Source organism: Amblyraja radiata, chromosome 35, assembly GCF_010909765.2.
Source record: "Amblyraja radiata isolate CabotCenter1 chromosome 35, sAmbRad1.1.pri, whole genome shotgun sequence".
Taxonomy (NCBI): Eukaryota; Metazoa; Chordata; class Chondrichthyes; order Rajiformes; family Rajidae; genus Amblyraja; species Amblyraja radiata.
In genome coordinates, this window is record NC_045990.1 from 14,703,434 (window position 1) to 14,729,816 (window position 26,383).

Here is a 26,383-nt window from a genome sequence, read left to right on the forward strand (position 1 = left end):
ATTTTCTATAATGTATAGATCATTGCAAAGACACTATCCGGCACACTACAACTGATCCAAATGCCTGACTCACCATCCCCATCATGGTTCATGTATGAGTAACTGCAGTATGGACTAGAACAGGAGAACAACAGTTGTCCACAAAAACTACATGTGGCCTAGAGAGTGCAAATGAAAAAATCATTGAATTATTTTACCTCCAACTTTTTCCAGTTCTGATGAAAACAGCCTTGACATGAAACAATTCCCTTAACATGTGCTCTATATGTTTGCCTTAATGTGTGATTATCCACGTGCTCCATTACACTCAGTCATAGGCTATTGTGATTTTAAACATGCTTCTTTGCTCACCTGCCGGCTGCGACCAACGTTAAAGCTAGGCATGTTGCAGATTTGATTAAACAAGAAGTCTCTTCAAGTGGACAGAAGAGTTGCTGTACAGAGTGGCCTCCACTCAGGCACCAGCCATTGCATTGGCCCGGGATTCAAGTAAACTCATTGCATTTGCCCCCAAACTCCCCCGCACCACAAACCCCACTCAACCCGCAACAATTTGAAAATATTTAATATAGAGAAGCTGAAAATATAGAATTTTATGTTTGAATAAACAGTGCTTGCACAAATGTTACGCCTTGTCGAGGAGGATTCGTGCATATGCCTCTTGCTACAACAGTACAAGGCCAGCAATGTCAAGTCACATGGTCTGACACTCAGGGTGACTTTTTAACTTGTGAAATTTGACACTGTCCATTTTCTCAAACTTCTTGCCACAGTATTCACAGGTGAAGTTGTACTGTATCTCCGTGTCGTGTTTCTTCATGTGCCAGTTTAGTGAAGCTCTCTGTCGACACTGATATCCACAGATTTCACACCTGCAAACAAAAAGGGGAAAAGCCCAATAAATATTTAAAGACAGCGGTAGAGTTGCTGCATTACAGCACCAGAGGCCCGGATTCCATCCTGACTATGGGTGTTCTCTGTCCGGAGTTTGTACCTTCTCCCAGTGACTTGCGTGGATTTTCTCTGGGTGCTTCAGTTTCCTCCCACGTTCAAGTTTGTAAATTAATTGACTTGATATAATTGTCCCTAGTGTGTGTAGGATAATGTAAGGATCGCTGGTCAGCGCGTGACTTGGTGGACCGAAGAGCATGGTTCCACACTGGATCTCTAATCGAATTAACCTAATTCATGCTTGGCATTGTTCAAATTCTGATCTTTAATTCAGTACAGGCTCATCAGTAATAGTAAGATTAAACGAGAACTTACCAGTTTGAAGTTTGATCTTTATTTTATGAGGAGTTATGATGAGGGATTACGTGAAGAAGGCCGTTCAGCCACACGTGCGTCAATCTTCAAAGCAGAAGTGTGAAATCACAGATAATAATAGTGACTGAAGTATGATAGTAAGATGAAAGAAGACTAGAACTACCAGATGACCTTAATGAGGGCTGGGAGCGGAGAGCACGTAATCCCTCATCGTAACTCCTCATAAAATAAAGATCAAACTTCAAACTGGTAAGTTCTCGTTTAATCTTACTATTTTACTTCGGAGTCACGTGAGTGACTACGTGAAGATTTCAAAGCTCTGATTTCATGCCGTGAGAAAACAAGTCTACACAACCACAACTGCCTCATTGACAAATGAGGGAAAACATTCATAATGCATACAGTCATGACATAGATTTAAACATGCTGATGCTGTTATATAAGCAATAACAATAATCACATCTCTCATCCGGATGGAACCTATTACAGAACATAAAATAAATTGAGAAATACACCTGGTCTGGCAACGGGTTATTATAATCTGACCACGCTACAGCCGTTAGGATGTGGTCCCGCGGAACGTAATTAACCCTTACTGCTGTTGTTATAGCAGCCCTGGTGGAGTGAGAACCGGATCAGTATCTACTGCATAACTCAACTCAGTTTTAACACCTGGCAAGATCTGAGCAGATAGGTTCTTATAGCGTCTTTTGTAACTAACAATCGTAGTTAGCTCAGAGTCTCAAATGTTCTTGGTGACCTTGACGTATTGTTGTAAATGTGTGTCCCCACATCACAAAAGGTCCCTGTGTATGTCTTGAACTACCTTGAGAGCTGACACACCTACTGCTCTGCTTAAATTAATTATAGCATAAAATCTTATGCATATATTCGCAGATATACCATCCTCTCCTGTCACAATAATGTAACGAGTGACCTGTTGCGCTAACCAGCACCAGGAGGATAACTACCTAATGAGGTCCGATCAAAGCTAAGAATGTAGCTAAGAACCCCCTATTGAAATAGTGTTAACACAATGTCAATCTCCCATACTGCATTGTACTTGTCCTGGGAACCTTGTGTAACAGATATCCTTTACTAACTCGATATCCGAGGTGAACCCAACAACTTGGACCTTGTTTGCTGCAGCAAGTCTGATGGAAAGCACCTTGGCACAGTTAATGATCCTATAACTCAATATTGTCAAAGACCATTTAAATGAACTGCAATAGCTCAGGATCTGTACCATTTTAAATGTAACATGAGCATTAAACAAACGCTTCCCATCTGAAACAGCAAAGTACCGCTTTTTTGGTACCATTCCAGCACTGTGAATACATACAAAAATAGGCGTGACAACCCAAGCTGTAAGCAGTCTATTGAGAATCTGTAGAACATATATTAATTTTATCATGCAACAGCTGATCTCTCAAGCCACAGGCTGAACCAGCAAGTTACGTTCAGAATAACCATATAATGTTGCATTATTATTATTCCCGACAAATCGGGGATCAAACTGCATAGGTCAATTCCACAGCTGGAACCTAAAGCGACTCTTGATGACTATTTCAAGACCCGACATAAAGCAAATTGGAGGAAGACATAAAAGACCATTCCTCATGCTTGTAGCGAGAATGTATCTTTCGCCACTGTTATGCCACACATTTTTGCAATCTTTAATTAGCATGAAAACAATATATCTATATTCGGTGTTGCATTAAATCAGAATTTCATAAATACTGCGTGGTCCAACACCCATTCTGTGTTGTCATTGATCTGTACTTAATGATACTCCGGTGGCAAATTAGATTATGTACCTTTTACAGGATCTTTCCCCTGATTGCACCCTCGTGCTTATCATATGCCACATCTTAGTGTATCAACATGAAGTTGAGCATGCACCTATGCATATTCACTCAATCACTCTTTAACCCATAAATGCACTTAGGGTCTATAGATAGTTGATACCAATACTGAAGAGTTAATAACTCATTGCAAATCTCCTGCACCTCCAACTAGAGATGACATTTGCATGTTCCCACCTTAAGCCATAGCCTCTTTTTTGCAATATAATGACATATTTATTGATCAACTACTGGAGCAATGCTGAATACTGTTTGTCCATCATAGTGGCTTATTAGCTTCAGCTGGCAATAGCAAGTTGTATTATCAATGACCTTCATGACCCTTATTGTTTGTCATTAAGCATGCTGTCAGTTCTCCCACTTGCACAGCTGCATCACCTCTATTACATTGCCAGTTAGTCTAATGAATAGGAACTCCTTTATAACCACAAGGCTGTTCCAGGTTTCTATTGATTCCAATCTGTTGCCCAGGGCGGAGTCACAGGCCAACTATCCATTTGATAACAACCTAATTTACTGGATAGGAGATAACAATTCCTCAATTAGCTTGAGACTGAGTGGATTTTAGCCAAATACAGCATCAAAATATAATCCAGACAATACATCACAAGTATTTTAGTCCTTTGAATGATTTATTGTTATCATACTGTTTAACGCCTCATCATAAATATCTCTGATGATCTTTGTACATGGAAAACCCTATGAAATCAGTTTGATCACCCTTCTTTCATAATGAACAGGCCACATCTGCCATCATTTCGAGTCTGCCCTGACGGCAACTCTGGCCCGGTTCCGATAATTCTCATATGTCCCAAGACAACTCTTGCCATAATTCTGACCTTGCCTTGAAAGACAATTCCCCATATCTCCGAGCCTGTCTCGAAGGCAACCTGGCTAAAATACTGGACCTGGCTCAACACTCTTCTGGCCAAATTCCAATCTTCTTGCAATACTAGTATCGTCCAGTTACCTGGTTAAAATGCCTCTGAGTAGATGACAATGTCTCAGTTATTTGTGTATTGCACAACCAATTGTAAATCTTACCAACTTGTTCGTGGTCACTTAGTTGTAGAGTAACTCTGGTCAGCTTATTGCTGCTACCAGCTTCAGTGAACCGCTTCCTGCCGATGAAGCCGTGGGGTGCGTTTTCCCCCTAAACTATGAATTCCTACTCGTTGTTGGCCTAATTGGTCCAACAGTTTATGCTTCGTCCTTCAGGTTTTACCTGTGGAATAGGTCTTACCTGAATAGGAGATTCGTCAGGTGGCTCTAACGTCCCCTGATAGTGGTGTTCTCTGCATTGTGTTGGGATGGCAACCTTGCTGCCAGGAATCGTACCTCCGACATGTGCCCTTCATCCCTCGATGTATGCTCCACGCTATACCCTCAGCCTCGGTATCAGATTTACACTGACCCGGCATGTTCTCCTCTTCCATGAGGGAGACATTAAGCAGCCCTACTACAAGGCGCTGCTGGCGTGGCCTCTCCAACAGGTCCACCCTTCAGGGTCAGAAAATGCCCCGGTAAGCTCACCTCCTCCATGAGGGAGACATCATGCAGCCCTTCTACAGGTGCTGTTGCCATACATTTAAGCAGCCCTATACAAGGTGCTGCTGACACGGCCTAGAGCAATAGGCCGGCATTGTTACAAGGCGCTGCTGACAAGGGCTCTCCCATCTGCCCAACACTGCCATATCTCCTGATGTTAGGGTGTATCTATCTTGAGCATCCTCTCAATAAGGCTCCATCCTGGCAATTCCACATTATTAATTTTTTCCCCTGTAAGGAACCCTCCCGGCACCAGGACTGACCACTTGGGTCGATTTACCCCACATCTTAGGGACCTCTGCGGTCTGGGCATCGCATAGCTGGTGGATTTCCCCTCCCCCGGGAATCCCAGCACCCTTATATATTACCGGAGGGAAACCCCCTACCGGCACCAGAGCTGACTGTTGCGGTCCGTTTAACCCCTTTCCTGGGGACCCCTGCGGTCTGAAACCCGCATAATTACTGGATTCCCCTACCCGGGAACCACAGCCTCTATATGTATATCGGGGAAAAACCTCTCGACACCCGGCATATATATTTATATCCCGACTCCCGGTCTACTGGAGGTCCCCTCCATGGGAACCCCAGGATTAACATTCATATCGGAGGGAAAAGCCCTCCATATTGTCGGAGGGAAAACCCCTCCCGACTCCTGGTCTACTGGAGGTCACGCCCCCGGGAAACCCCAGTATTCATATTCATATCGGGGGGAAGCCCTCCCGGCCTACTGGAAGTCCCCTTCCTCGGGACACCCCCGCATAAATTTTATTGTCGGAGGAGAAACGCCCTCCCGGCACCCGGCCTGCTGGAGGTCCCCTCCCTGGGAACCCCAGCATCTATGTGCCTATCGGAGTGAAACCTCGCGGCACCCGGAGCGCCTGGAGGCCTCTGACCCCCGTCAGCAACGTCTTCCACGACACCCGACAACCCAGCTACCCGCTCTTGGCTGGTTCCCTCGTTGGGCCTCGCGAATCCTCCGGCAGAAAGCCTCTGGAACAAGAGGTTCCTGCAGGGAATAAAACAGGTAAGAAACAAGCTTACCTTGAGTTGAAAACTTACTGCGTTGGAGGAGCTCCTGCTCCCCAAGCGGCCGCCTACACCAATGTGTCTGACGTAATGGCGCACGGGCGGCTGAACGGCCTTCTTCACGTAGTCACTCACGTGACTCCGAAGTAAAATTGTCAGTGGAAAAGCTTACTTAGTTCAACACAACCAAGTTACCATTCATGAATATTGATTTCTCAACCCTTGTATTCGCCCTCACGCTGTCCCTCCCCCACACTAGTCCCCTTACTAATTTCAACGTTTGTATTCCTTCACGTCATCCCCAGCCAACAGTGGACCATTGTGAGCTCCATCTTTCCTGAGTCTTCGATGCAGGCTCTGCTTTGTTCTGTACCTTCCCATACCTCAGGTGTTCTGCTCCCTGACTCTCAGTCTGATAAAGGATCTCCACCTGAAACGTCACCTATTCCTATTCCTCAGAGATGCTGCCTGACCTGCTGAGCTTCTCCAGCGTTTTGTGTCTATCTCTCTTCCCTTGCAGAGCAATCAGTTATCTCAAAATGACTCACTAGAGTGGGAAGAAATTAAACCTCAGATCACTTTTTTGATATCCCTAATGTTAGACCTAATACATATTAACAGGTGTTTTTCAAAAAGAGTTCCAATAATTACCTATTTTTTTCTGTGTGGATGTTTCCATATTTTACTCCCGTAAGTACTGGCTCTAATTTTTAGATCATGTACCTCCATCCCTCCTCCCCTATTCTGGATCCCCCAAGCAGTGGAAATGTTTTCTCCCTCCGCACCAAAACCTCAATCAAATCAGACCACCCAACTTCCCTGAAATCCAAAGATAGACACAAAAAGCTGGAGTAACTCAGTGGGTCAGGCAGCATCTCTGGAAAAAAGGTATAGGTGACATTTCAGGTTGAGTCCCTTCTTCAGACCTATGCTCCTGTCCCACTTAGGAAACCTGAACGGAAACCTCTGGAGACTTTGTGCCCCACCCAAGGTTTCTGTGCGGTTCCCGGAGGTTTTTGTCAGTCTTCCTACCTGCTCCCACTACCTGCAACCTCCGGCAACCACCTGCAACCTCCGGGAACCGCACGGAAACCTTGGGTGGGGCGCAAAGTCTGCAGAGGTTTCCGTTCAGGTTTCCTAAGTGGGACAGGGGCATAAGAGTCAGGAGAGAGGGACATGTGAGATAAAGAACATACATAGAACAAATGAATGAAAGATCAGCAAAAAGCAACTATGATCAAGGAAAGGTAGAGCCCACAATGGTACATTGTTGGCTGCGGGGAAGGTAACAATGAGCTATACAAACATTGAAACTCAACAGGACGATAGTGAAACTAGTACCACACTAGGAACAGAAGATACAGGAGATGAGATTGGAAGAGGTGCAAATGAACTTCTGCCTCACCTGCAAGGACTGTTGGGGTCCCTGGACGGAGTGAAGGAGGATAAATATGGACAGGTGTTGCATGTGCGGTTGCAGGGGATGGTACCTGGGGAGGTGTTGGTTTTGGGCGGGAGGGGGTGAGTCTGCAACCGCAGGAGATGTAACATCTGTCCCTAATCCTTTTCTCCAGAGATGCTGCTTGACCCACTGAGTTACTCCAGCTTTTTATGTTTATCTTTGATGTAAACCAGCAACTGTGGTTCCTTCCTACACATTTTCCCTGAAATCCAATCCTAGTTCCTGCAAACCGGAAGAGGACAAGATGAGAGTTTTATTAATCTATCTACACATAACTAAATCTCTCATGTTGTCCTCTTCCGGTTTGCGGTGTTTTTACATCTGTGCAAAAACAGTACCCGATAGCGCTACGATTGTACGCCATCTTACCCGCCATTCTCCTGTGCTGCAAGTACACCAGGTTTTGTTCCGATTGGTGGAATATTACAAAAGTTATGACGGTTTAAAAATCGTAAAAACCACGTATGCGCAGATTGGTCTCCTCTCCTGACAGCAGATTGGTTTTATCTACTGTCATTCGCCGTGATGGCGACGCCCCTTCCGGCACTCGCTGTCAATCACTGGCGGCGAGGAGAATAAAGCTGAAGGAGCGGAGTGAGCGGAGTGCGGAGAGCGAGTGATGGCTGCGACAGCGTCGAGCACGACGATGAACTGGGAGCTGTTAAGTGTGGCCGGAGCCAGGGCCGGGAGCTGCTGAGTGCGGCCGGAGTCGGGAGCCATTGAGTGAGGCCGGAGCCAGGGCCGGGAGCCGTCCCCGTCCAAGGCTGCAGGATGCTCCCCACCAGTCCCCGCTTGAAGCCGGTGGGGAGCGGCAGCGACAGGCCACGGCAGCGGCAGGGGTAGGCAGCGTTAGGGGTAGGCAGGGCAGGGGTAGGCCACGGCAGCAGTAGGCCACGGCAGAGCTCCCCCCCCACCGGCCGTCGACAGGCCCCGCCTGAAGCCGTCCCTGTCCCCAGCTGCAGGGCACGGCAGCGGCAGGCGTAGGCAGCGGTAGGCCACGGCAGCTCTCCCCATCGGCCCCTGACAAGACCCGCCTGAAGCCGTACCCCTCCCCCGGCTGCAGGACGCTCCCCCCACCGGCCCCCAGACAAACCCGGCCTGTAGCCATCCCCCTCCCCTGGCTGCAGAACACAACAAGAGACGCAACAAGAAAGGACTGAATAAATCTCATCTTTAACGTTTAAATTGTTGTTATATTTTAAGAGTTATTCACATTTTAAGCTATGCCGCGCCTGCCAGCTGCGCCTGCGCAGTAAGACCTGCGTGTTCTACGTCACAATGGGAACCCTATGGGCGGGAATGACTGCGCCGCAGGAGAACCGCTGAGAGTGGATGGGGGAGGGGGGGGGGGTGGAGTGAGTGCGTGAGGTTGGAAAGGGCAAGGGGCAAAGTGGGGGGGTGGGGAGGGGAGATCAGGGGCGTCACAACGGGAACCCGTCAGCCGCGCCTGCGCAGTTGGGGGCTATGCGTGAGTGGTGGAATATTGCGTTGGAGGACCAGGCCTCCCGCGTGACAATGGGACCCAATGGGTCCCACTTAGTCTAGTATATAGATAGATGGGCCAAACACAGGCAGCTGGGACTAGTGTCGATGGGGCAAATTGGACTGAACTCTATGCTCTAACTCTTTCCATGCTGTAACTCTATGATTATAAGTGATGCGTTACGGGCAAATAAAGGGCACATGAATAATCTACAAGCACTTGAGTCGTCTGCTTTCCCAAAGTGAAAATCATTTGAACAATAAACTTACTGGAGCGGTGTTTCCCCAGTGTGTGTCCTTCGATGAACTTCAAGATGATTCTTCCTTTTGAATGATTTCCCACAAGTTTCACAAATAAAATCTCGCACTCCTAGATGAAAGGAAATTATGGAACTAGAATTAGAGATTTTCCATTCATTGAATGGAACATTTCATAGAACCAGCAAGAGGTTAAAAGCCAACACATCAGATGCTTTCTTTTTCAACCCAGGACCTAACTACAGCCTCACAACATCCAACTAAAAATCAAAAAATGCCAAAAAAACACAAATCAGTTCTGATGAAGGGGCTTTGACCCGAAAGGCCAACTGTCTGTTTTTCCCCAGATGCTGCCCAGCATGTGAAGTATTGGCAGCATTTTCCAATTTTATTTCAGATTTTCAACATCTGCGGTTGTTTTATTTGCTGCAGCATATCGACTGTGCTATATCTTGCTGGACCAGTCTCATTGCCTCATGCCCTCACTCAGCAGATTCAGATGTGCAGTATCCACTCTGCAACCTGAGCAGCAGCAAGACCTTGTCTTTAAAAGATCTTGGCAAGAGCTTTGACAGCAACCAAAGCCCATCCCTCTGATTTGCCATCGATGAGAGTTTTAAGGTGTTACTTTTAGACTTTAAAGATATTGCGTGGAAACAACCCCTTCCGTCACCGAGTCCACGCCGACCACATTAATTCACATTAGACAGGAAATGGTGTTGGGTAGACTGATGGGACTGAAGGCTGATAAATCCCCAGGGCCTGATGGTCTGCATCCCAGGGTACTTAAGGAAGTGGCTCAAGAAATTGTAGACGCATTGGTGATTCCAATGTTCTATTGATTCAGGATCAGTTCCTGTGGATTGGAGAGTAGCTAATCTTATCCCACTTTTTAAGAAAGGCAGGAGAGAGAAAACAGGAAATTATAGACCAGTTAGCCTGACATCGGTGGTGGGGAAGATGCTGGAGTCAATTATAAAAGATGAAATAGCGGCACATCTGGATAGCAGTAGCAGGATCGGTCCGAGTCAGCATGGATTTACGAAGGGGAAATCATGCTTGATTAATCTTCTGGAATTTTTTGAGGATGTAACCAGGAAAATGGATAAGGGAGAGCCAGTGGATGTTGTGTACCTGGACTTTCAGGTACACACTACATTTGATAAGGTCCCACATTGGAGATTAGTGGGCAAAATTAGAGCACATGGTATTGGGGGTAGGGTGCTGACATGGATAGAAAATTGGTTGGCAGACAGGAAACAAAGTGTAGGGATTAACGGGTCCCTTTCAGAATGGCAGGCAGTGACTAGTGGTGTACCACAAGACTCGGTGCTGGGACCGCTGCTATTTACAATATACATTAATGATTTAGATGAAGGGATTAAAAGTAATATTAGCAAAGTTGCAGATGACACTAAGCTGGGTGGCAGTGCGAACTGTGAAGAGGATGCGATGAGGATGCAGGGTGACTTGGACAGGTTGAATGAGTGGGCAGATGCATGGCAGATGCAGTTTAATGTGGATAAATGTGAGGTTATCCACTTTGGTGGCAAAAACATCCAGGCAGATTATTATCCAAATGGAGTCAAGTTGGGAAAAGGGGAAGTACAACGGGATCTTGGGGTCCTTGTTCATCAGTCAATGAAACTAAGCATGCAGCTACAGCAGGCAGTAAGGAAAACAAATGGCATGTTGGCCTTCATAACAAGAGGAGTTGAGTATAGGAGCAAAGAGGTCCTTCTGCAGTTGTACAGGGCCTTAGTGAGACCACACCTGGAGTATTGTGTGCAGTTTTGCTCTCCCAATTTGAGGAAGGACATTCTTGCTATTGAGGGAGTGCAGCGTAGGTTCACCAGGTTAATTCCCGGGATGGCGGGACTGTCATATGTTGATAGAATGGAGCGGCTGGGCTTGTATACTCTGGAATTTAGAAGGATAAGAGGGGATCTTATTGAAACATATAAGATTATTAAGGGTTTGGACATGCTAGAGGGGGAGTCCAGAACCAGGGGCCACAGTTTAAGAATAAGGGGTAAGCCATTTATAACGGAGATGAAAAAAAACTTTTTCACACAGAGAGGTGAGTCTGTGGAATTATCTGCCCCAGAGTGCGTTGGAGGCAGGTTCTCTGGATGCTTTCAAGAGAAAGCTAGACAGAGCTTTTACAGATAGCGGTGTCAAGGGATATGGGGAGAAGGCAGGAACGGGGTGCTGATTGTGGATGATCAGTTATGATCACATTGTATGGCGGTGCTGGCTAGAGGGGCCGAATGGCCTACTCCTGCACCTATTGTCTATTGACCAGCAATCACCCTGTACATAACTGACGCTATCCTTTATATTAGGGATAATTTACAATTTTACCAAATCCAATTAACCTATGAACAAGCACGTCTTTGGAGTATGTGTGGAAACCAGAGCACCCAGAGAAAACCCACGTGGTCACAGGGAGAACGTGTAAACTCCACAGACAAGACACCTGTGCCGCCCACCAATATACACCGCTCCATACATCATTTCATAGTTTTTAAATATCTCTGACATTTAACAACAGCAACTGAAGTAAACAAGTAATGCTTTGAATTATTCATAAAATAGCCAAAAATACCAAAGCACATAATTCAAAATATTAATCAATTTTTTTTACAAAATCGAACCCAACTACACTTTATTTTAATTCCCAGCCCGAGAAACACTTTTGAAATTTAGGGGCCATGAATGCTCCCCAGGATATATGGTGGGGTGGTTCAGCAAGATATACTTTTACCACTCGACTCCCACAATTGTCAGGTTAGACATTATAAAGCATACGTTATATTAGGACTGTCGACCCTCAGACTTGCTTCCTGTTAGATCGGTAAGCAGCTCTATTTAAAACTGACATCTGCCAGTAAAATCTGAGCCACATCAATTTGCAATTCATAGCATGCTACGAAATATGTGTTAACTTATCTCCCACTGTTATCAGACCACTGAATGGACCTTTCGTAAGAATGCAATTCCCATCTCCCAATCTACCTCGTTGCAGATCTTGCACTTTATCTAGACGTTATCTGCAGCTGTAACAATATAATCTGCACGGTTTCTCGTCACGAAGCACCAGTTGCTGTACTTGTCTATGGTTTGATTGTACTCATGTACGGTATGACTTATCTGGATAGCATACGTTAGACTACAGAGATACAGCCTGGAAACAGGCCCCTCAGCCCACTGTTACCGCGCCGACCAGTGATCACCTCGTACACTAGCACTATCCAACACATTAGGGACAATTTACAATTTTAGAGAAGCCAATTAGCCTACAAACTTATACGTCTTTGGAGTGTGGGAGGAAACCGGAGCACCCGAGAGAACTGCACACCTGTACACGGTACTAACACCATCATCAAGTATGCAGATGATACAACGGTGATTGGCCTCATCAGCAACAACGATGAGTCGGCCTATAGGGAGGAGGTCCAGCTCCTAGCAGCATGGTGCGCTGACAACAACCTGGCCCTTAACTCCAAGAAGACCAAGGAGCTCATTGTAGACTTCAGGAAGCTAGGGGCGGCACGCACACCCCCATCCACATCAACGGGACGGAGATGGAACGTGTTTCCAGCTTCAGGTTCCTGGGGGTCAACATCTCCGATGACCTCTCTTGGACCCACAATACCTCAACTCTGGTCAAGAAGGCTCACCAGCGTCTCTTCTTCCTGAGGAGACTGAAGAAGGTCCATCTGTCTCCTCAGATTCTGGTGAACTTCTACCGCTGCACCATCGAGAGCATCCTTACCAACTGTATCACAGTATGGTATGGCAACTGCTCTGTCTCCGACCGGAAAGCACTGCAGAGGGTGGTGAAAATTGCCCAACGCATCACCGGTTCCTTGCTCCCCTCCATTGAGTCTGTCCAAAGCAAGCGTTGTCTGCGAAGGGCGCTCAGCATCGCCAAGGACTGCTCTCACCCCAACCATGGACTGTTTACCCTCCTACCATCCGGGAGGCGCTACATGTCTCTCCGTTGCTGGACCAGCAGGTCCAGCAACAGCTTCTTCCCTGCGGCTGTCACTCTACTCAACAATGTACCTCGGTGACTGCCAATCACCCCCACCCCCCCGGACACTCCTCCCACAGGAAAAACACTATGACTGTATGCATGTAAATAGATTTATTTATTGAAATCATATTCTATGTTGCTCTTCCAGGGAGATGCTAACTGCATTTCGTTGTCTCTGTATTGTACACTGACAATGACAATTAAAGTTGAATCTGAATCTGAATCTGAATCTGATTTAGGATTATATTGCTGTAAACTTTGCTGCAGTTTGACTGAGGTGCACAGACATCACAGAAAGGATTGGAGTTGAAGACATCACCACAATTAAGTGAGGCTTATTTATATAAAATGATTAAACGGGGCATGAATTGTTAGGTGTATCCAAGAGGGTTTCCTAAAAGAGTATGTGGACAGTCCAACTCGTAGACGGACCATACTGGACCTGGTATTCGGAAATGAGCTTGGCCAGGTGACTGATGTTTCGGTGGAAGAGCCATTTGGGAAAAGTGATCACAGTTCCATAGGCTTTAAAAGAGACAAAATACTGGAGTAACTCAGTGGGTCAGGCAGCACCCCTAGAGAACATGGATAGGTGATATTTCGAGTCAAGTGTGTGTTGTTGTCATTTGTCCCAGATAAAACCATTAAATTCTTCTGCAGCGATTATGGTAGAGTGGGAAACTGGAAGAGAGGAGGGGCAGAACATAGAATGGCAAGTGGATACAGGTAAGGGGGGGGGGGGGGGGGGGTTGATAGGCAACGTGGTTGGACAAAGGCCAGAGATGACAAGACAAAAGGTCTGAGATTATGATAGAAGTGTGAATTGTGAAGCCAGAGGAAGGAATAAAGGTGGAAGGAAAGGAGGGGAGAAATGAGGGTGCACCCAGGGTAGGGTGTTTGTGGGAAGGGGGGGGGGGTGGTGTAAGAAGGGGGAGGGGGGGGGAAGAAGGGGGTGTGGGGGAGGGTTTGAAATTAGTTGCCAAAAATTGGAGAATTCAATTGGGTTTTAAGCTACCCAAATGGAATATGAGATGCTGTTCTTCCAGTTTGTGTATGGCCTCACTCTGGCATTAGACGAGGCCCAAGACAGAAAGGTCAGAGGAGTTAAAATGATCAGCAACTGGGAGATCCAATGGTCGCTGAGTCTACTGATATTATTCTGTCCTGGGTCTCTTCCGTCGCCAGCATGAGGCCACACGTAAACTGGAGGAACAGCACTTCATTTTCCACTTGGATAGCTTCTGTATGGAAAGAATGAGGGGTTTAATTACGATAAATTGTGTCAGTAAGTATCATTTGAACAGAAAAGGGCCCAATGCTATCCTTCGAAGTAAAATATTCAAGCCAAAAATGTATGCTTTCTGTCCTCGGATACCACTTACTAATCACTCAACAGTTAAGAGTCAGAGTGCCACACAGACTTGTTCCTAGATTTATTCTGAAATCCACCTCAACCGTTGCTTGAAAAAAGCAAGTGAGCCGGTGAGAAATACAGGGGCAGACAGTTGTCTGAGCTTATCACGGTTTTAACCCTTCGGCTGAATGCTTGCCAAGAAAACTCAGCATTTATAATCTTTTCGCATCACAGTTTAGCCGTATTTTGTATGCTCAAGAGGTGACAACTAAACAAAGGTTAAAGCCCTGTCCCACGATATGAGTTCATTCCAAGAGCTCTCCCGAGATTTACGGTAATGGCCACTCGTCGGTACTCGGGGCTCTCGTGGACATTTTTCAACATGTTGAAAAATCTTCACGAGTCTTCCCGTGCTTACCTGCCGTTAGCGAGTCTTCCCGAGTACTTGCCGTTAGCATTACATAGCAACATAGAAATTAGGTGCAGGAGTAGGCAATTCGGCCCTTCGAGCCTGCACCGCCATTCAATATGATCATGGCTGATCATCCAACTCAGTATCCTGTACCTGCCTTCTCTCCATACCCCCTGATCCCTTTAGCCACAAGGGCCACATCTAACTCCCTCTTAAATATAGCCAATGAACTGGCCTCAACTACCTTCTGTGGCAGAGAATTCCAGAGATTCACCACGCTGTGTGAAAAATGTTTTTCTCATCTCGGTCCTAAAAGATTTCCCCCTTATCGTTAAATTGTAACCCCTTGTTCTGGAGCCGCTAAGAGACATCCCCGAGCTCCGACGTACCCACTACTTACCAATAGTTTGATTTTTTTTAAACTCGGGAGAGTTCTTGGAATGGACTCGTACCGTGGGACAGGGCTTTAAAGATCTCACAAAACTAGAACATTGCCTTCCAATAATGGTGTAGTGCACAAATCACCTTAATCTTTGTACTCCACAGTTTATAAATGAAATTGTATGCCTCTCAATCCCACAATCATACATGGTTGAAAAATTGCAGCCACTTCATTAATTGAACAAACGGATCATGTTACCACCGGAACCTCCCCAATGAAGATAACTTCAGCCCTGTAGGCCTGTACTTACGGGACTAATTCCCTCCACCAGAAAGGATACCTTTTTATGGTCACAGCCATTTCGTCAGGCAGCTGAGAAATTTCCTCAGCAAATTTTCTAAGGAAATAAGAAATTCATCTAGATACGCACTTGTGCTGAACTAGTTTGGACTGTGTCATTAATAAGTCAACACCTATTTAAAGATATCAACACCAGTAAAATGCACAAGGAACTAATTCACCTACCTGGATGAAAAGATGCACAGATTCAAAATGGCTTGATGTGCAATAAGCACATAGAATACATCTCTTTACCAATTAGAAGAGCCCGCAGCTGGTGACCAGAGATCACAAAACCTTCGATAGACACAAAATGCTGGAGTAACTCAGCGGGACACGCAGCATCACTGGATAGAAGGAATGGGTGACGTTTCGGGTCGAGACCCTTCTTCAGACTTAGTCTTGTCACCACTCTGATCACCAGCTGCAATTTGTGTCGATCTTCGGTTTTAACCAGCATGTCCAGTTCCTTCCAACACATCACTAAACCTTCCACATTCCTGATTTGCAATATTCAAAAGAAGCTTAAAGCATTCATTTTCATAGTTTCCACCTCTCTAACAAAAGACCAAATTTAAAATCTCTGCATTAGAAATGACGGCAGAAATTCCTAAACATGGTAGTAGAATTTAGTCTGATACCTACCTGAGTGAATGATCATGTGTCTCCGCAGGTGATTTGATAAATAAAACCTCTTCCCACAACCTGGGTGTGAGCAGACTTTCGTTTTCCCCTTTCTGTGCACCAGGTTGACGTGATTCTGGACAGAGATAAAAGTTTTTGTACATGAAATGAGAGAAGAGTTTTGTTTTTGCACTAACATTTGCTAGATTGTGACAATGCAGTTCTTTACATTCCCGTGGCAGTAGTGAACACAAATCCCTTTTATCTATTTGTTGAAATGAACCAATTAAATTAAATTAAATTAAATTTCTTTATTTATATAGCACATTTTTAGTCAACTTGCATTGACCCCAAAGTGCTTCACATAATTACATCCACACACACAGGCAAAGGTGGGTGAAGTGTCTTGCCCAAGGACACACACAGGCAAAGGTGGGTGAAGTGTCTTGCCCAAGGACACAACGACAGTATGCACTCCAAGCGGGATTCGAACCAGCTACCTTCCGGATGCCAGCCGAACACTTAGCCCATTGTGCCATCTGTCGTCAATGACAGGGGACAATTGCAAGCAAATGTGCAATATTATCAATTAATCAGTGGCGGCACAGTGGAGCAGGGGTAGAATTGCTGCCTTATGCCCCTGTTCCACTTAGGCAATTTTTTCAGCGACGACAGGCGACTGGGCTGTTATGACATGGTCGCGGGGCGACGCCTGTATGGTCGTGAGTCGTCTCCTCAAGTCGCCTAAAGAGTCGTAACGTTTTTCTGGTCGCCGCTGGATTTTAAAATGTTCAAAATTCTTCGGCGACTGTGGGCTTGACGTAACTTGTCTTCTCCTGTCGTAGGTGCTGTCGTAGGATGTCTCCAGGTGACGTTGGTTCTCGCCGGGTGCTGGCTTCGGTGAATTCCATTGCCAGCTATCTACGTCAACCGGCGACGGGTACCGACAACTGAATTGTCTTCAGATGTCTTCAATTGGTGCCGACAGGGTCGTGGCTTGTTGTAGCTTGTCGCGGGTGGACGAAGGTTGACTACGGTTGTCGCCTGTGTGATCATAGGTTGTCATAGGTGTGGTCGTAGGTGGACGTCCTAAGTCGCATTGATTGGGTCGCCGGTTGTCAGTAGCTTGCTGTAGCTTGATGCCGATTAGGTGGTAGATTGTCGTAGACATTGGCTTTGGGGGTCCAGTCGTCGCTTTTTCAGTGACCTGCTATGACTGTGACAGTCGCCGGAAGTCGCTTAAATAAATTGCCTAAGTGGGACATGCCCTTTACAGTGCTTACAGCACCAGAGACCAGGGTTCGATCCCAACTACGGGTACTGTCTGTACAGAGTTGGTACATTCTGCCCGTGACCATGTGGGTTTTCTCCGAGATCTTCGGTTTCCTCCCACAATCCAAAGATGTACAGGTTTGTAGATTGGCTTGGTATAAATGTAAATTGTCCCTGGTGTGTGTAGGATAGTGTTAATGTACGGGGATTGCTAGTTGATGCGGAATCGGTGGGCCGAAAGGCTTGTTTCTCCAATCTAAACTCAAAAAAATCAAATTCAGTTCTGCTATTGAAGAGTATCCATGTAAGGTTGTAGCTGGTAGACAAAAGTGCTGGAGAAACTCAGTAGGCACGGCAACATTTATGGAGCGAAGGAAATAGGCAACGTTTCGGGCCGAAACCCTTCTTCAGACTGACTTGGTTGTAGCAAACTTAGTAAAACCAATATGCAATTCTGTCCCATTAAATTCCAGTTATATTCCCTGGGAATGATATCTTTGGTCTACAGATCTATTGCTGGAATGCTATTTTCTAATTGATGAAACAAATTGTATCATATCTTCCTCACATGAAAAAACAGTAGCAGCAACATCACTGATTGCCTTTTTTGAAAGTATGGCTGACATCTGCTTTGTAAATGTTGGATATCATGAAAAGATGAGCTGAGGGATACTGTTTGAGGTCTATTAGATCCATCATTACCATGAGAGCAGTAGAAGAAATTTGAGATAAGCAACATACTGGCACATTCAAATGGATAACGTGTAAATCTCCCCAATAACGTATTAGCAGGAGCATAAGCAGAGGGACAACATCATTAATAGCAGGACTATTTAATCAAATTGAAATTACTTATCTATTCAACAGTCAAGCCTCGCATAACTATTTACATGAAGCCTCTGTGCAATGGGTTTTGTGGTATTGATATATTATTATCAACAAATTAATAAGCTGGAGACACACAAAGCTGAAGGTGCAGGAATCCTGAAACAAAAGGAGTGTAATGAGGAACTCAGCAGGTCAGGTATGTGGAAGGAATGGACAGACAATGTTTTGGGTCAGGACACTTCTGTAGACTTAACAGGTCTGTCATGTCATTATTATTTGTGGTAATTTTCTTGCATGGAATATTGGCGCTATGCAGTTCTAAACAAGCATCTCTATTCAACGTGCTTTGACACATTCAATGCTACGTTATTCCCCTTTGCTTACAGCACAGATGATGAGAAATATGGAGCTCCTGTTCAGCTATACTTCAAATTATTAGTACTTTAGTCTTGATGAATTTAGACAGCAAGGCGGGACAGTGGCAGATTTGCTCTCTTACGGCGTCATAGTCCTGGGTTCGATCCTCACCTTAAGGAAATATTATATAATAGAACAAAAACACATGGTCCTGTAGAAGCAGAGTACAGGGACCTTCACACACAGGGGACAGATGGTTTATCAAAACAGGAAAATGCTAATCTAAACATGCATAGCCTTGTGTATTGCTCTGAAGCAATTACAAAGTTGCAAGAAGTTGTATCTTGTATAATCATGTATACAAAAAGTAGTCTATAGTGGGGCCCCTTTCTCAGGTCATAGGTCATTTGGCCACAGGCCATTTGCTCTTTCTTTATGACATTCCTGAGCTCTGGTGTAGCATAAGGGGCTCAGGGTTTATGATTGAATCCAAGACATCAAGGCTGGAAAGATAATAGATTCTGTGATTCAGTCTTTGGCTTAGTTGAATTATAATTATGTTGAGATATGGGATAAGACATGTGTGCAAGGGAGTAAGGTCGCTTGAAGGGGAAAGGTGTTAGGGTGATGGTTATGTGACCTTTCTATGTGGGACTTCTTATGTTTATTGAAAACTGAGAAGGCGACTTTGCTCTGTAATGCTATTAGTGAGGAGTCGTAAAGAGGCCCTACAGATGAGATTGGAATTCCGTCCCCTAGAGATAGCAGGAGAGGAAAGAGAATGTAAACATGAAGCTGTATCTTAGCTTGGCAAGAAACACTTATCGTTAATCAAGTGTGACAAATATATGACCCTTGTGCTTGGAGTAGGGAGGTGTGTGATTGGAATCAACTTGCAGATCAGTGTAGTTTGTAAGAATGGGGCAAACTTATATATTTAATGTTTGTAATACATAGGTAATTGTATTTAACTGTGTAATTTGTAGTGAAAACATTTGTGAAGTGTATTGTGTTTTAATTAGGATTGTAAACATTAGACCTTGTTTAGATCTGTAATTTTAGAAATAACTTTCTTTCCGAGAATAGGGAACATGTGTTTTGTTTGTATGTATTGTATGATCGCTTTGTGTCTCTTATATTTTGAGGGGAGATCTCTGAGAATAGAGCCCACTTTTCTGTGGTTTCACTTTGTTGAAATGAAATGATTCTAAAACAAAGAAGGTAAAAACCACGAGACAAACCAAGGGTTGTAAATAGAGGCCAGAAAGGGAGATTCATGTGACTACCACTGTTGTAAATCACTGAAAGGACTCAGTTGATTGGTTAAAGCAAATAAGCTAATGTATGGTAAGCCATAATGATTGGTTAATAGTTTGCTGCACCCTCTGTACCATGATTGTCTAATACCTATATAATGCCTTGATTTTGTACCAGAGAGAGAGTTCTCTTGACCTGCCATAGGGCTATTGGCTCTGTGTTGGAGGATTCAGAGAATTATTGCAGTGCTGAAATAAAGAAATATTGCTGAGACCAGTGTTTGAGTCAAGTTTTCTTGAACTAGATTGACTTAAAAGAATCCGATTTGTCAACCTCAGGTGCTGTGGGAGGAGCGGCGCCCATGTCGGGGCGGCCCGGCCCGGGGAAGAAGCGACACCCAAATCGGGGCGGCCCAGCCCGAGGGAGGTACGGCGTCCATGTCGGGGCGGCCCAGCCCGAGGGAGGTATGGCGCCCATGTTGGGGCGGCCTGGCGCGGGGCTGAGACGGTAACGGTACTCACGTGGGGGCGATCCGGCTCGGGGCTGGAACGGTGTTCTGGCGGTGGTGGCCTGAGTCCGGGGTTCGGCCGCGGACCAGCGGCTGCGTCAGCAGGACTGGTGGGCGGCAGCTTCGACCACCCCGGGGCGCGGTGATTGAGCCGCGGGACAGTTTTTAACATCGCCCGGTGGGGTATCGCCTCAGCGCAGAGGGAGAAGAGGAGGGAAGAGACTGCAGCCCTAAGACTTTTGCCTCCATCACAGTGAGGAGATGCTGGGTGGATTCACTGTGGTGGATGTTAATATGTGTTTATTGTTGTTTTTTATTGTATTGTATTGTATGTATGACTGCTGCAATTTCGTTCAGACTTCGGTCTGAATGACAATAAAGGCTATCTTTATCTCTTTATCTTTATGTGTGGTGTTTGCATATTCTCCCTGTGACAATGTAGGTTTCTCTGGGTTTTCTCCCACATTCTAAAGACATACAGATCTGTAGGTCAACTGGCTTCTGTAAAATGTCCCTCGTGTGTATGGGTGATCGATGGTCTGCGCGGACTCGATGGGCCGAAATGTTCCATGCTTTATTTCTAAAATAATCAGATCGTAAGAAGAAAGGCAGGAATAGACATGTTTGTGTAAATTCCAATGTAAAAAGACCCATCAAATTTACTCAGCCATACAATCATGTCTGATCCACAGTGCCCTCCATAATGTTTGGGACAAAGACACATCATTTATTTATTTGCCTCTGTACTCCACAATTTGAGATTTGTAATAGAAAAAAATCACATGTGGTTAAAGTGCACATTGTCAGATAATATTAAAGGCCATTTTTATACATTTTGGTTTCACCATGTAAAAATTACAGCAGTGTTTATGCATAGTTCCCCCCATATCAGGGCACCAGAATGTTTGGGACACAACAATGTCATGTAAATGAAAGTAGTCATGTTCAGTATTTTGTTGCATATCCTTTGCTGGGTGCCTTCTCTGGTGATGCTCTGCCAGGCTCTGTATTGAAGCCATCTTTAGCTTATGCTTGTTTTGGGGGCTAGTCCCCTTCAGTTTTCTCTTCAGCATATAAAAGGTATGCTCAATTTGGTTCAGATCAGGTGATTGACTTGGCCACTCAAGAATTTGCTTTGGAAAAACTCCTTTGTTGCTTTAGCAGTATGTTTGGGATCATTGTCTTGCTATAGAATGAACCGCCGGCCAATGAGTTTTGAGGCATTTGTTTGAACTTGAGCAGATAGAATGTTTCCATACACTTCAGAATTAATTATGCTACTACCATCAGCAGATATATCATCAATGAAGATAAGCGAGCCAGTACCTTCAGCAGCCATACACACCTAGGCCATAACACCCCCACCACTGTGTTTCACAGATGAGGTGGTATGCTTTGGATCTTGGGCAGTTCCTTCTCTCCTCTTTACTTTGCTCTTGCCATCACTCTGATATGTTACTCTTCATCTCATTTGTCCACAAGACCTTTTTCTAGAACGGTGGTTGCTCTTTTAAGTACTTCTTGGCAAATTGTAACCTGGCCATCCTGTTTTTGGAGCTAACCAATAGTTTGCACCTTGCAGTGAAGCCTTTGTATTCCTGTTCATGAAGTCTTCTGCAAGCAGTGGTCATTGACAAATCCACACCTGACTCCTGAAGAGCATTTCTGATCTGTCGGACAGGTGTTTGGGGATTTTTCTTTATTATAGAGAGAATTATTCTGTCATCAGCTGTGGAGGTCTTCCTTGGCCTGCCAGTCCCTTTGCGATTAGTAAGCTCACCAGTGCTCTCTTTCTTCTTAATGATGTTTCAAACATTTGATTTTGGTCAGCCTAAAGTTTGGCTCTAACAGTTTTGTTCTTGTTTCTCAGTCTCATAATGGCTTCTTTGACTTTCATTGGCACAACTCATGTTGATAAACAGCAATAAAAGTTTCCAAAGGTGATGGAAAGACCGGAGGAAAGATTAGGTGCTGAGAGCTCTCTTATATCTGGATTAAGGAGACAATTAAACACACCTGAGCAATTACAAACACATGTGAAGCTATGTGTCCCAAACATTACTGTGCCCTGAAATGGGGGGAACTATGTATAAACACTGCTGTAATTTCTGCATGGTGAAACCAAAATGTATAAAAATGGCCTTTAATAAAATCTGACAATGTGCACTTTAACCACATGTGATTTTTTTTAATATTACAAATCTCAAATTGTGGAGTAGAGGCAAATAAATAAATGATGGGTCTTTGTCCCAAACATTATGGGACTGTATCGCTCCCTCCTAACCAATTCTCCTGCCTTCTCCCCATAACATCTGACACCTGAACTAATCAAGAATCTATCTATCTCTGCCTTAAAAATATTAACTCTTGGCCTTTATAGTCTTCTGAATTCCACACATTAACCGCTCTCTGACTAAAGAAATTCCTCATCGCCTTCCTGAAAGAACGCCCTTTAATTCTGAGCCTGTGACCTCTAGTTCTAGACTCTCCCCCTCTTGTAAACATCCACTCCACATACACTCTATCCAAGCCTTTCACTATTCCGTATGACTCAATGAAGTCCCCTCTCATTCATCTAAATTCCAGCGACTACAGGCCCTTTGCCGCCACAAGCTCATCATAGGTTAACCTACTCATTCCTGGGATCATTCTCGTGGACCCTCTCTAGAGCCAGCACACCCTTCCTCAGATATGGTGCCCAAAATTGCTTACAATTGAGTTGAAGTAAAATATTTGGAAAATTTGGGGTCTAGAAATGTTGTCTTTGCAGGAATTCAGATACTAAAGGGCCTGTCCCACCAGCATGCGATTGCATACGTCTAGCGCGACCAAACGTGGTCGCTTGAGGCGTACAGCCGCGCGGGGCCGGTCCAGCTTCGATCGCCGGAGGCGTATGGAGTTGTGCGGGGCTGGTCCAGACATCGCGCGGGGCTCCACAAATCTTGCACTGTCCGAAAATCCCGCGCGCCAACGGCCTGTCGGCCCGCAGGCGCATCGAGGGCGTACGCAGCGTCTTGACGTCGTACGCAGCGTCTTGACAGCGTTCACCTAGTGCGTGGCGTTTAGCGATGACGTCACCGCCCGACGCTTTGCGACGTCCAAATTCAATCGGCCCGCTTCCTGCCCAGCTGATTGGTGAGTATGAAGTCGGGACCAGCCCCGCACAACTCCATACGCCTCCGCGGTTCGAATTGGGACCGGCCCCGCGAGGCCGTATGCGTTTGGTCGCATGCTGGTGGGACAGGCCCTTAATTCATTATTACTTTATTCAAATTAAGGTAATTAAAATTGCTTTGACAACCAAGTTCCCATTTTGTTGCATTATTTAAAATGCTGAAATTAAATTGTGGGTATTTAAAAAAAATTAAAACCAGTTTATCAGTTAACCACACTGCTGAATACAATTCATGGAAAATAGAGGTTCAGTCATCAGATTTTATACATGGATATTCATTAGTCTTTCAGCATTGTGGTCATATACACAAATTGAATTAAACAACTGAAAATTTACCAATATCACAAAATGTGTCACTTGTGTCACCTTACCAGGTTATCTTTAACATCAAAGCTGCCTCATCTGCCTTGTGTGAAAAGGATAGTGGGGAGAGGACAAATGGTTATCAAAAATTACTGCAGGACCTTGATCAGCTGGGCAAATGGACTGAGGAAACACAAATGGAGTTTCAGAAAAGTGTGAGATGTTGCGTATTGGGAAGTCAAACCAGGGCAAGACCTTCATATAAATGGTAAGGCCTTGGGGTGAGCTGCAGAGTGGTCTAAGGAGAACATGTACACAGTTCCTTGAAAGTGGAGTTATAGGTTGGTAGAGTGGTGAAGAAGGCTTTTGGCACATTGGCCTGCATCAGTCATGGTATCGGAAGGATGTTATTAAGCTGGAAAGAGTGCAGAGCAGATTTATGAGAATATTGCCAGGATTCGAGGGCCTGAACTATATGGAGATATTGAGCAGGCTAGAATTTTATTCCTTGGGGTGATCTTATAGAGATAGTGGTTGAGGAAGGGACTATAACTGCACTTAAAAGGCACTCAGACAGGTACATGGATAGGAAAGGTTTCGAGGGATCTGGGCCGAATGGGACTTGCTTAGATGGGGTATTGAATTGAATTGAATACATTTTATTAACCAAATTTGTACACAAGGAATTTGCCTTGGTGCTTTGCTCGCAACAACACGATATACAGTAGACAATTAAAAATTAAAAATTATAATTTAAACATGTGAAGAATTAAATAAAATACCAGAGCACATGGAGGCTACAGACTTTTGGCTGTTGAGTATAGGTACTGCTCGTGATAAAAAGCTGTTTTTATGTCTGGCTGTGGCGGTTTTGTCCACGCCTTCTAGAGGAATGTGCTTCAAACAGTTAATGGCCAGGGTGAGAGGGGTCAGAGATGATCTTACCCGCTCGTTTCCTGGCCCTTGCAGTGTACAGTTCGTCAATGGGGGGGAGGTTGCAGCCAATAACCTTCTCAGCTGATCGAATGATGCGCTGCAGCCTCCAGATGTCGTACTTGGTGGCTGAGCCAAACCAGACCATGATGGAGAAGGTGAGGACAGACTCTACGATGGCCGTGTAAAACTGGACCGTCATTGCCTGTGGCAGATTGTGTTTTCTCAGCTGCTGCAGGAAGTACATTCTCTGTTGGGCCTTTTTGACTGTGCAGTGTATGATGGCCTCCCATTTAAGGATACTGGAGATGATGGTTGCAAGGAACTTAAATTATTCCTCAGACGTGACTGTGATGTTGTTGATGGTGAGTGGGGGGAGGGGAGGGGGAGCGCTCCTAAAGTCTACAATCAATTCCACCGTCTTAAGAGCATTGAGCTCCAGGTTGTTGCGATGGCACCAGAACGCCAACTGTGACACTTCCTGTCTGAAGGCAGATTCCTCCCCATCCTGGATCAGTCCAATCGGGTAGACACAAAATGTTGGAGTAACTCAGTGGGTGAGGCAGCATCTCTGGAGAGAAGGAATGGGCGACGTTTCGGGTCGAGATGCTTCTTCAGACCCTTCTTGACCCAAAACGTCGCCCATTCCTTCTCTCCAGCGATGCTGCCCCTCCCGCCATGCCACTCCAGAATTCCGTGTTTACCCTCAAACCAGCATCTGTAGTTTTTTCCTATACATGGATTAAACTGTGCAAATATCTGTAACTCATCTATTTCCCGCTGTACACTTTGACAGCCGTCTTCACTGACCACAACTCCATCAATTTTCGTGGCATCTGCAAACTTAGTAGCCAACCCATTTAAGTCTGCATCATTCATATATATGTGTGTGTGTAAGAAAGAACTGCAAATGCTGGTCTAAATCGAAGGTAGACACAAAATGCTGGAGTAACTCAGCGGGACAGGCAGCATCTCTGGAGACAAGGAATGGGTGACCCTTCGGGTCGAGTCCCTTCTTCAGATTGATGTCAGGGGAGGGGGCGGGACAAAGATAGAATGTAGTCAGAGACAGTAAGTTTAGTGGGAAAACGGAGAATGGGAAGGGGATGAAGAGAGAAACCAAGGGCTGTCCGAAGTTAGAGAAGTCAATTTCAAACTACCCAAGCGAAATATGAGGTGCTGTTCCTCCAATTTGTACTGGGCCTCACTCTGACAATGTAGGAGGCTCAGGACAGAAAGGTCAGATTGGGAATGGGAGGGGTAGTTGAAGTGCTGAGCCACCGGGAGATCAGATAGGTTAAGACGGACTGAGTGGAGGTGTTCAGTGAAATAATCGCCGAGCCTGCACTTGGTCTCACCGATGTAGAGAAGTTGATACCTGGAATAGCGGATACAGTAGATGAGGTTGGAGGAGGAGCAAGTGAACCTCCGCCTCATCTGGAAAGACTGTTTGGGTCTTTGGAAGGAGTCAAGGGGGGGGAGGTAAAAGGACATGCGTTGCATCTTCTGCAGTTGCAGGGGAAAGTGTGGTTTGGGTGGGAATGGACGAATTGACCAGGGAGCATCGGAGGGAACGGTCTCTGCGGAAAGCAGAAAGGTGTGGAGATGGGTAGATGTGGCCAGTAGTGGGATCCTGTTGGAGGATTATAAGCTGTATGCGATGGCTGATGTGGTGGAAGGTGAGGACAAG

At 45.3% G+C, this 26,383-nt stretch overlaps 1 protein-coding gene across 1 annotated transcript in view; it reads right to left on the reverse strand.

The window, feature by feature from the left end:
- Window positions 1-547: 547 nt before the first annotated feature.
- The window catches only part of znf653 (zinc finger protein 653), a 57,716-nt gene continuing 31,880 nt past the window's right edge, over window positions 548-26,383 (reverse strand). The window contains exons 6-8 of the mRNA XM_033050789.1: window positions 16,082-16,196; window positions 8,920-9,019; window positions 548-872 (exon numbers count right to left, since the gene is read on the reverse strand). Of these exons, the coding sequence (XP_032906680.1) occupies window positions 695-872; window positions 8,920-9,019; window positions 16,082-16,196 (393 nt within the window). The 3' untranslated portion in view covers window positions 548-694. The remainder of the gene's footprint in view (window positions 873-8,919; window positions 9,020-16,081; window positions 16,197-26,383) is intronic.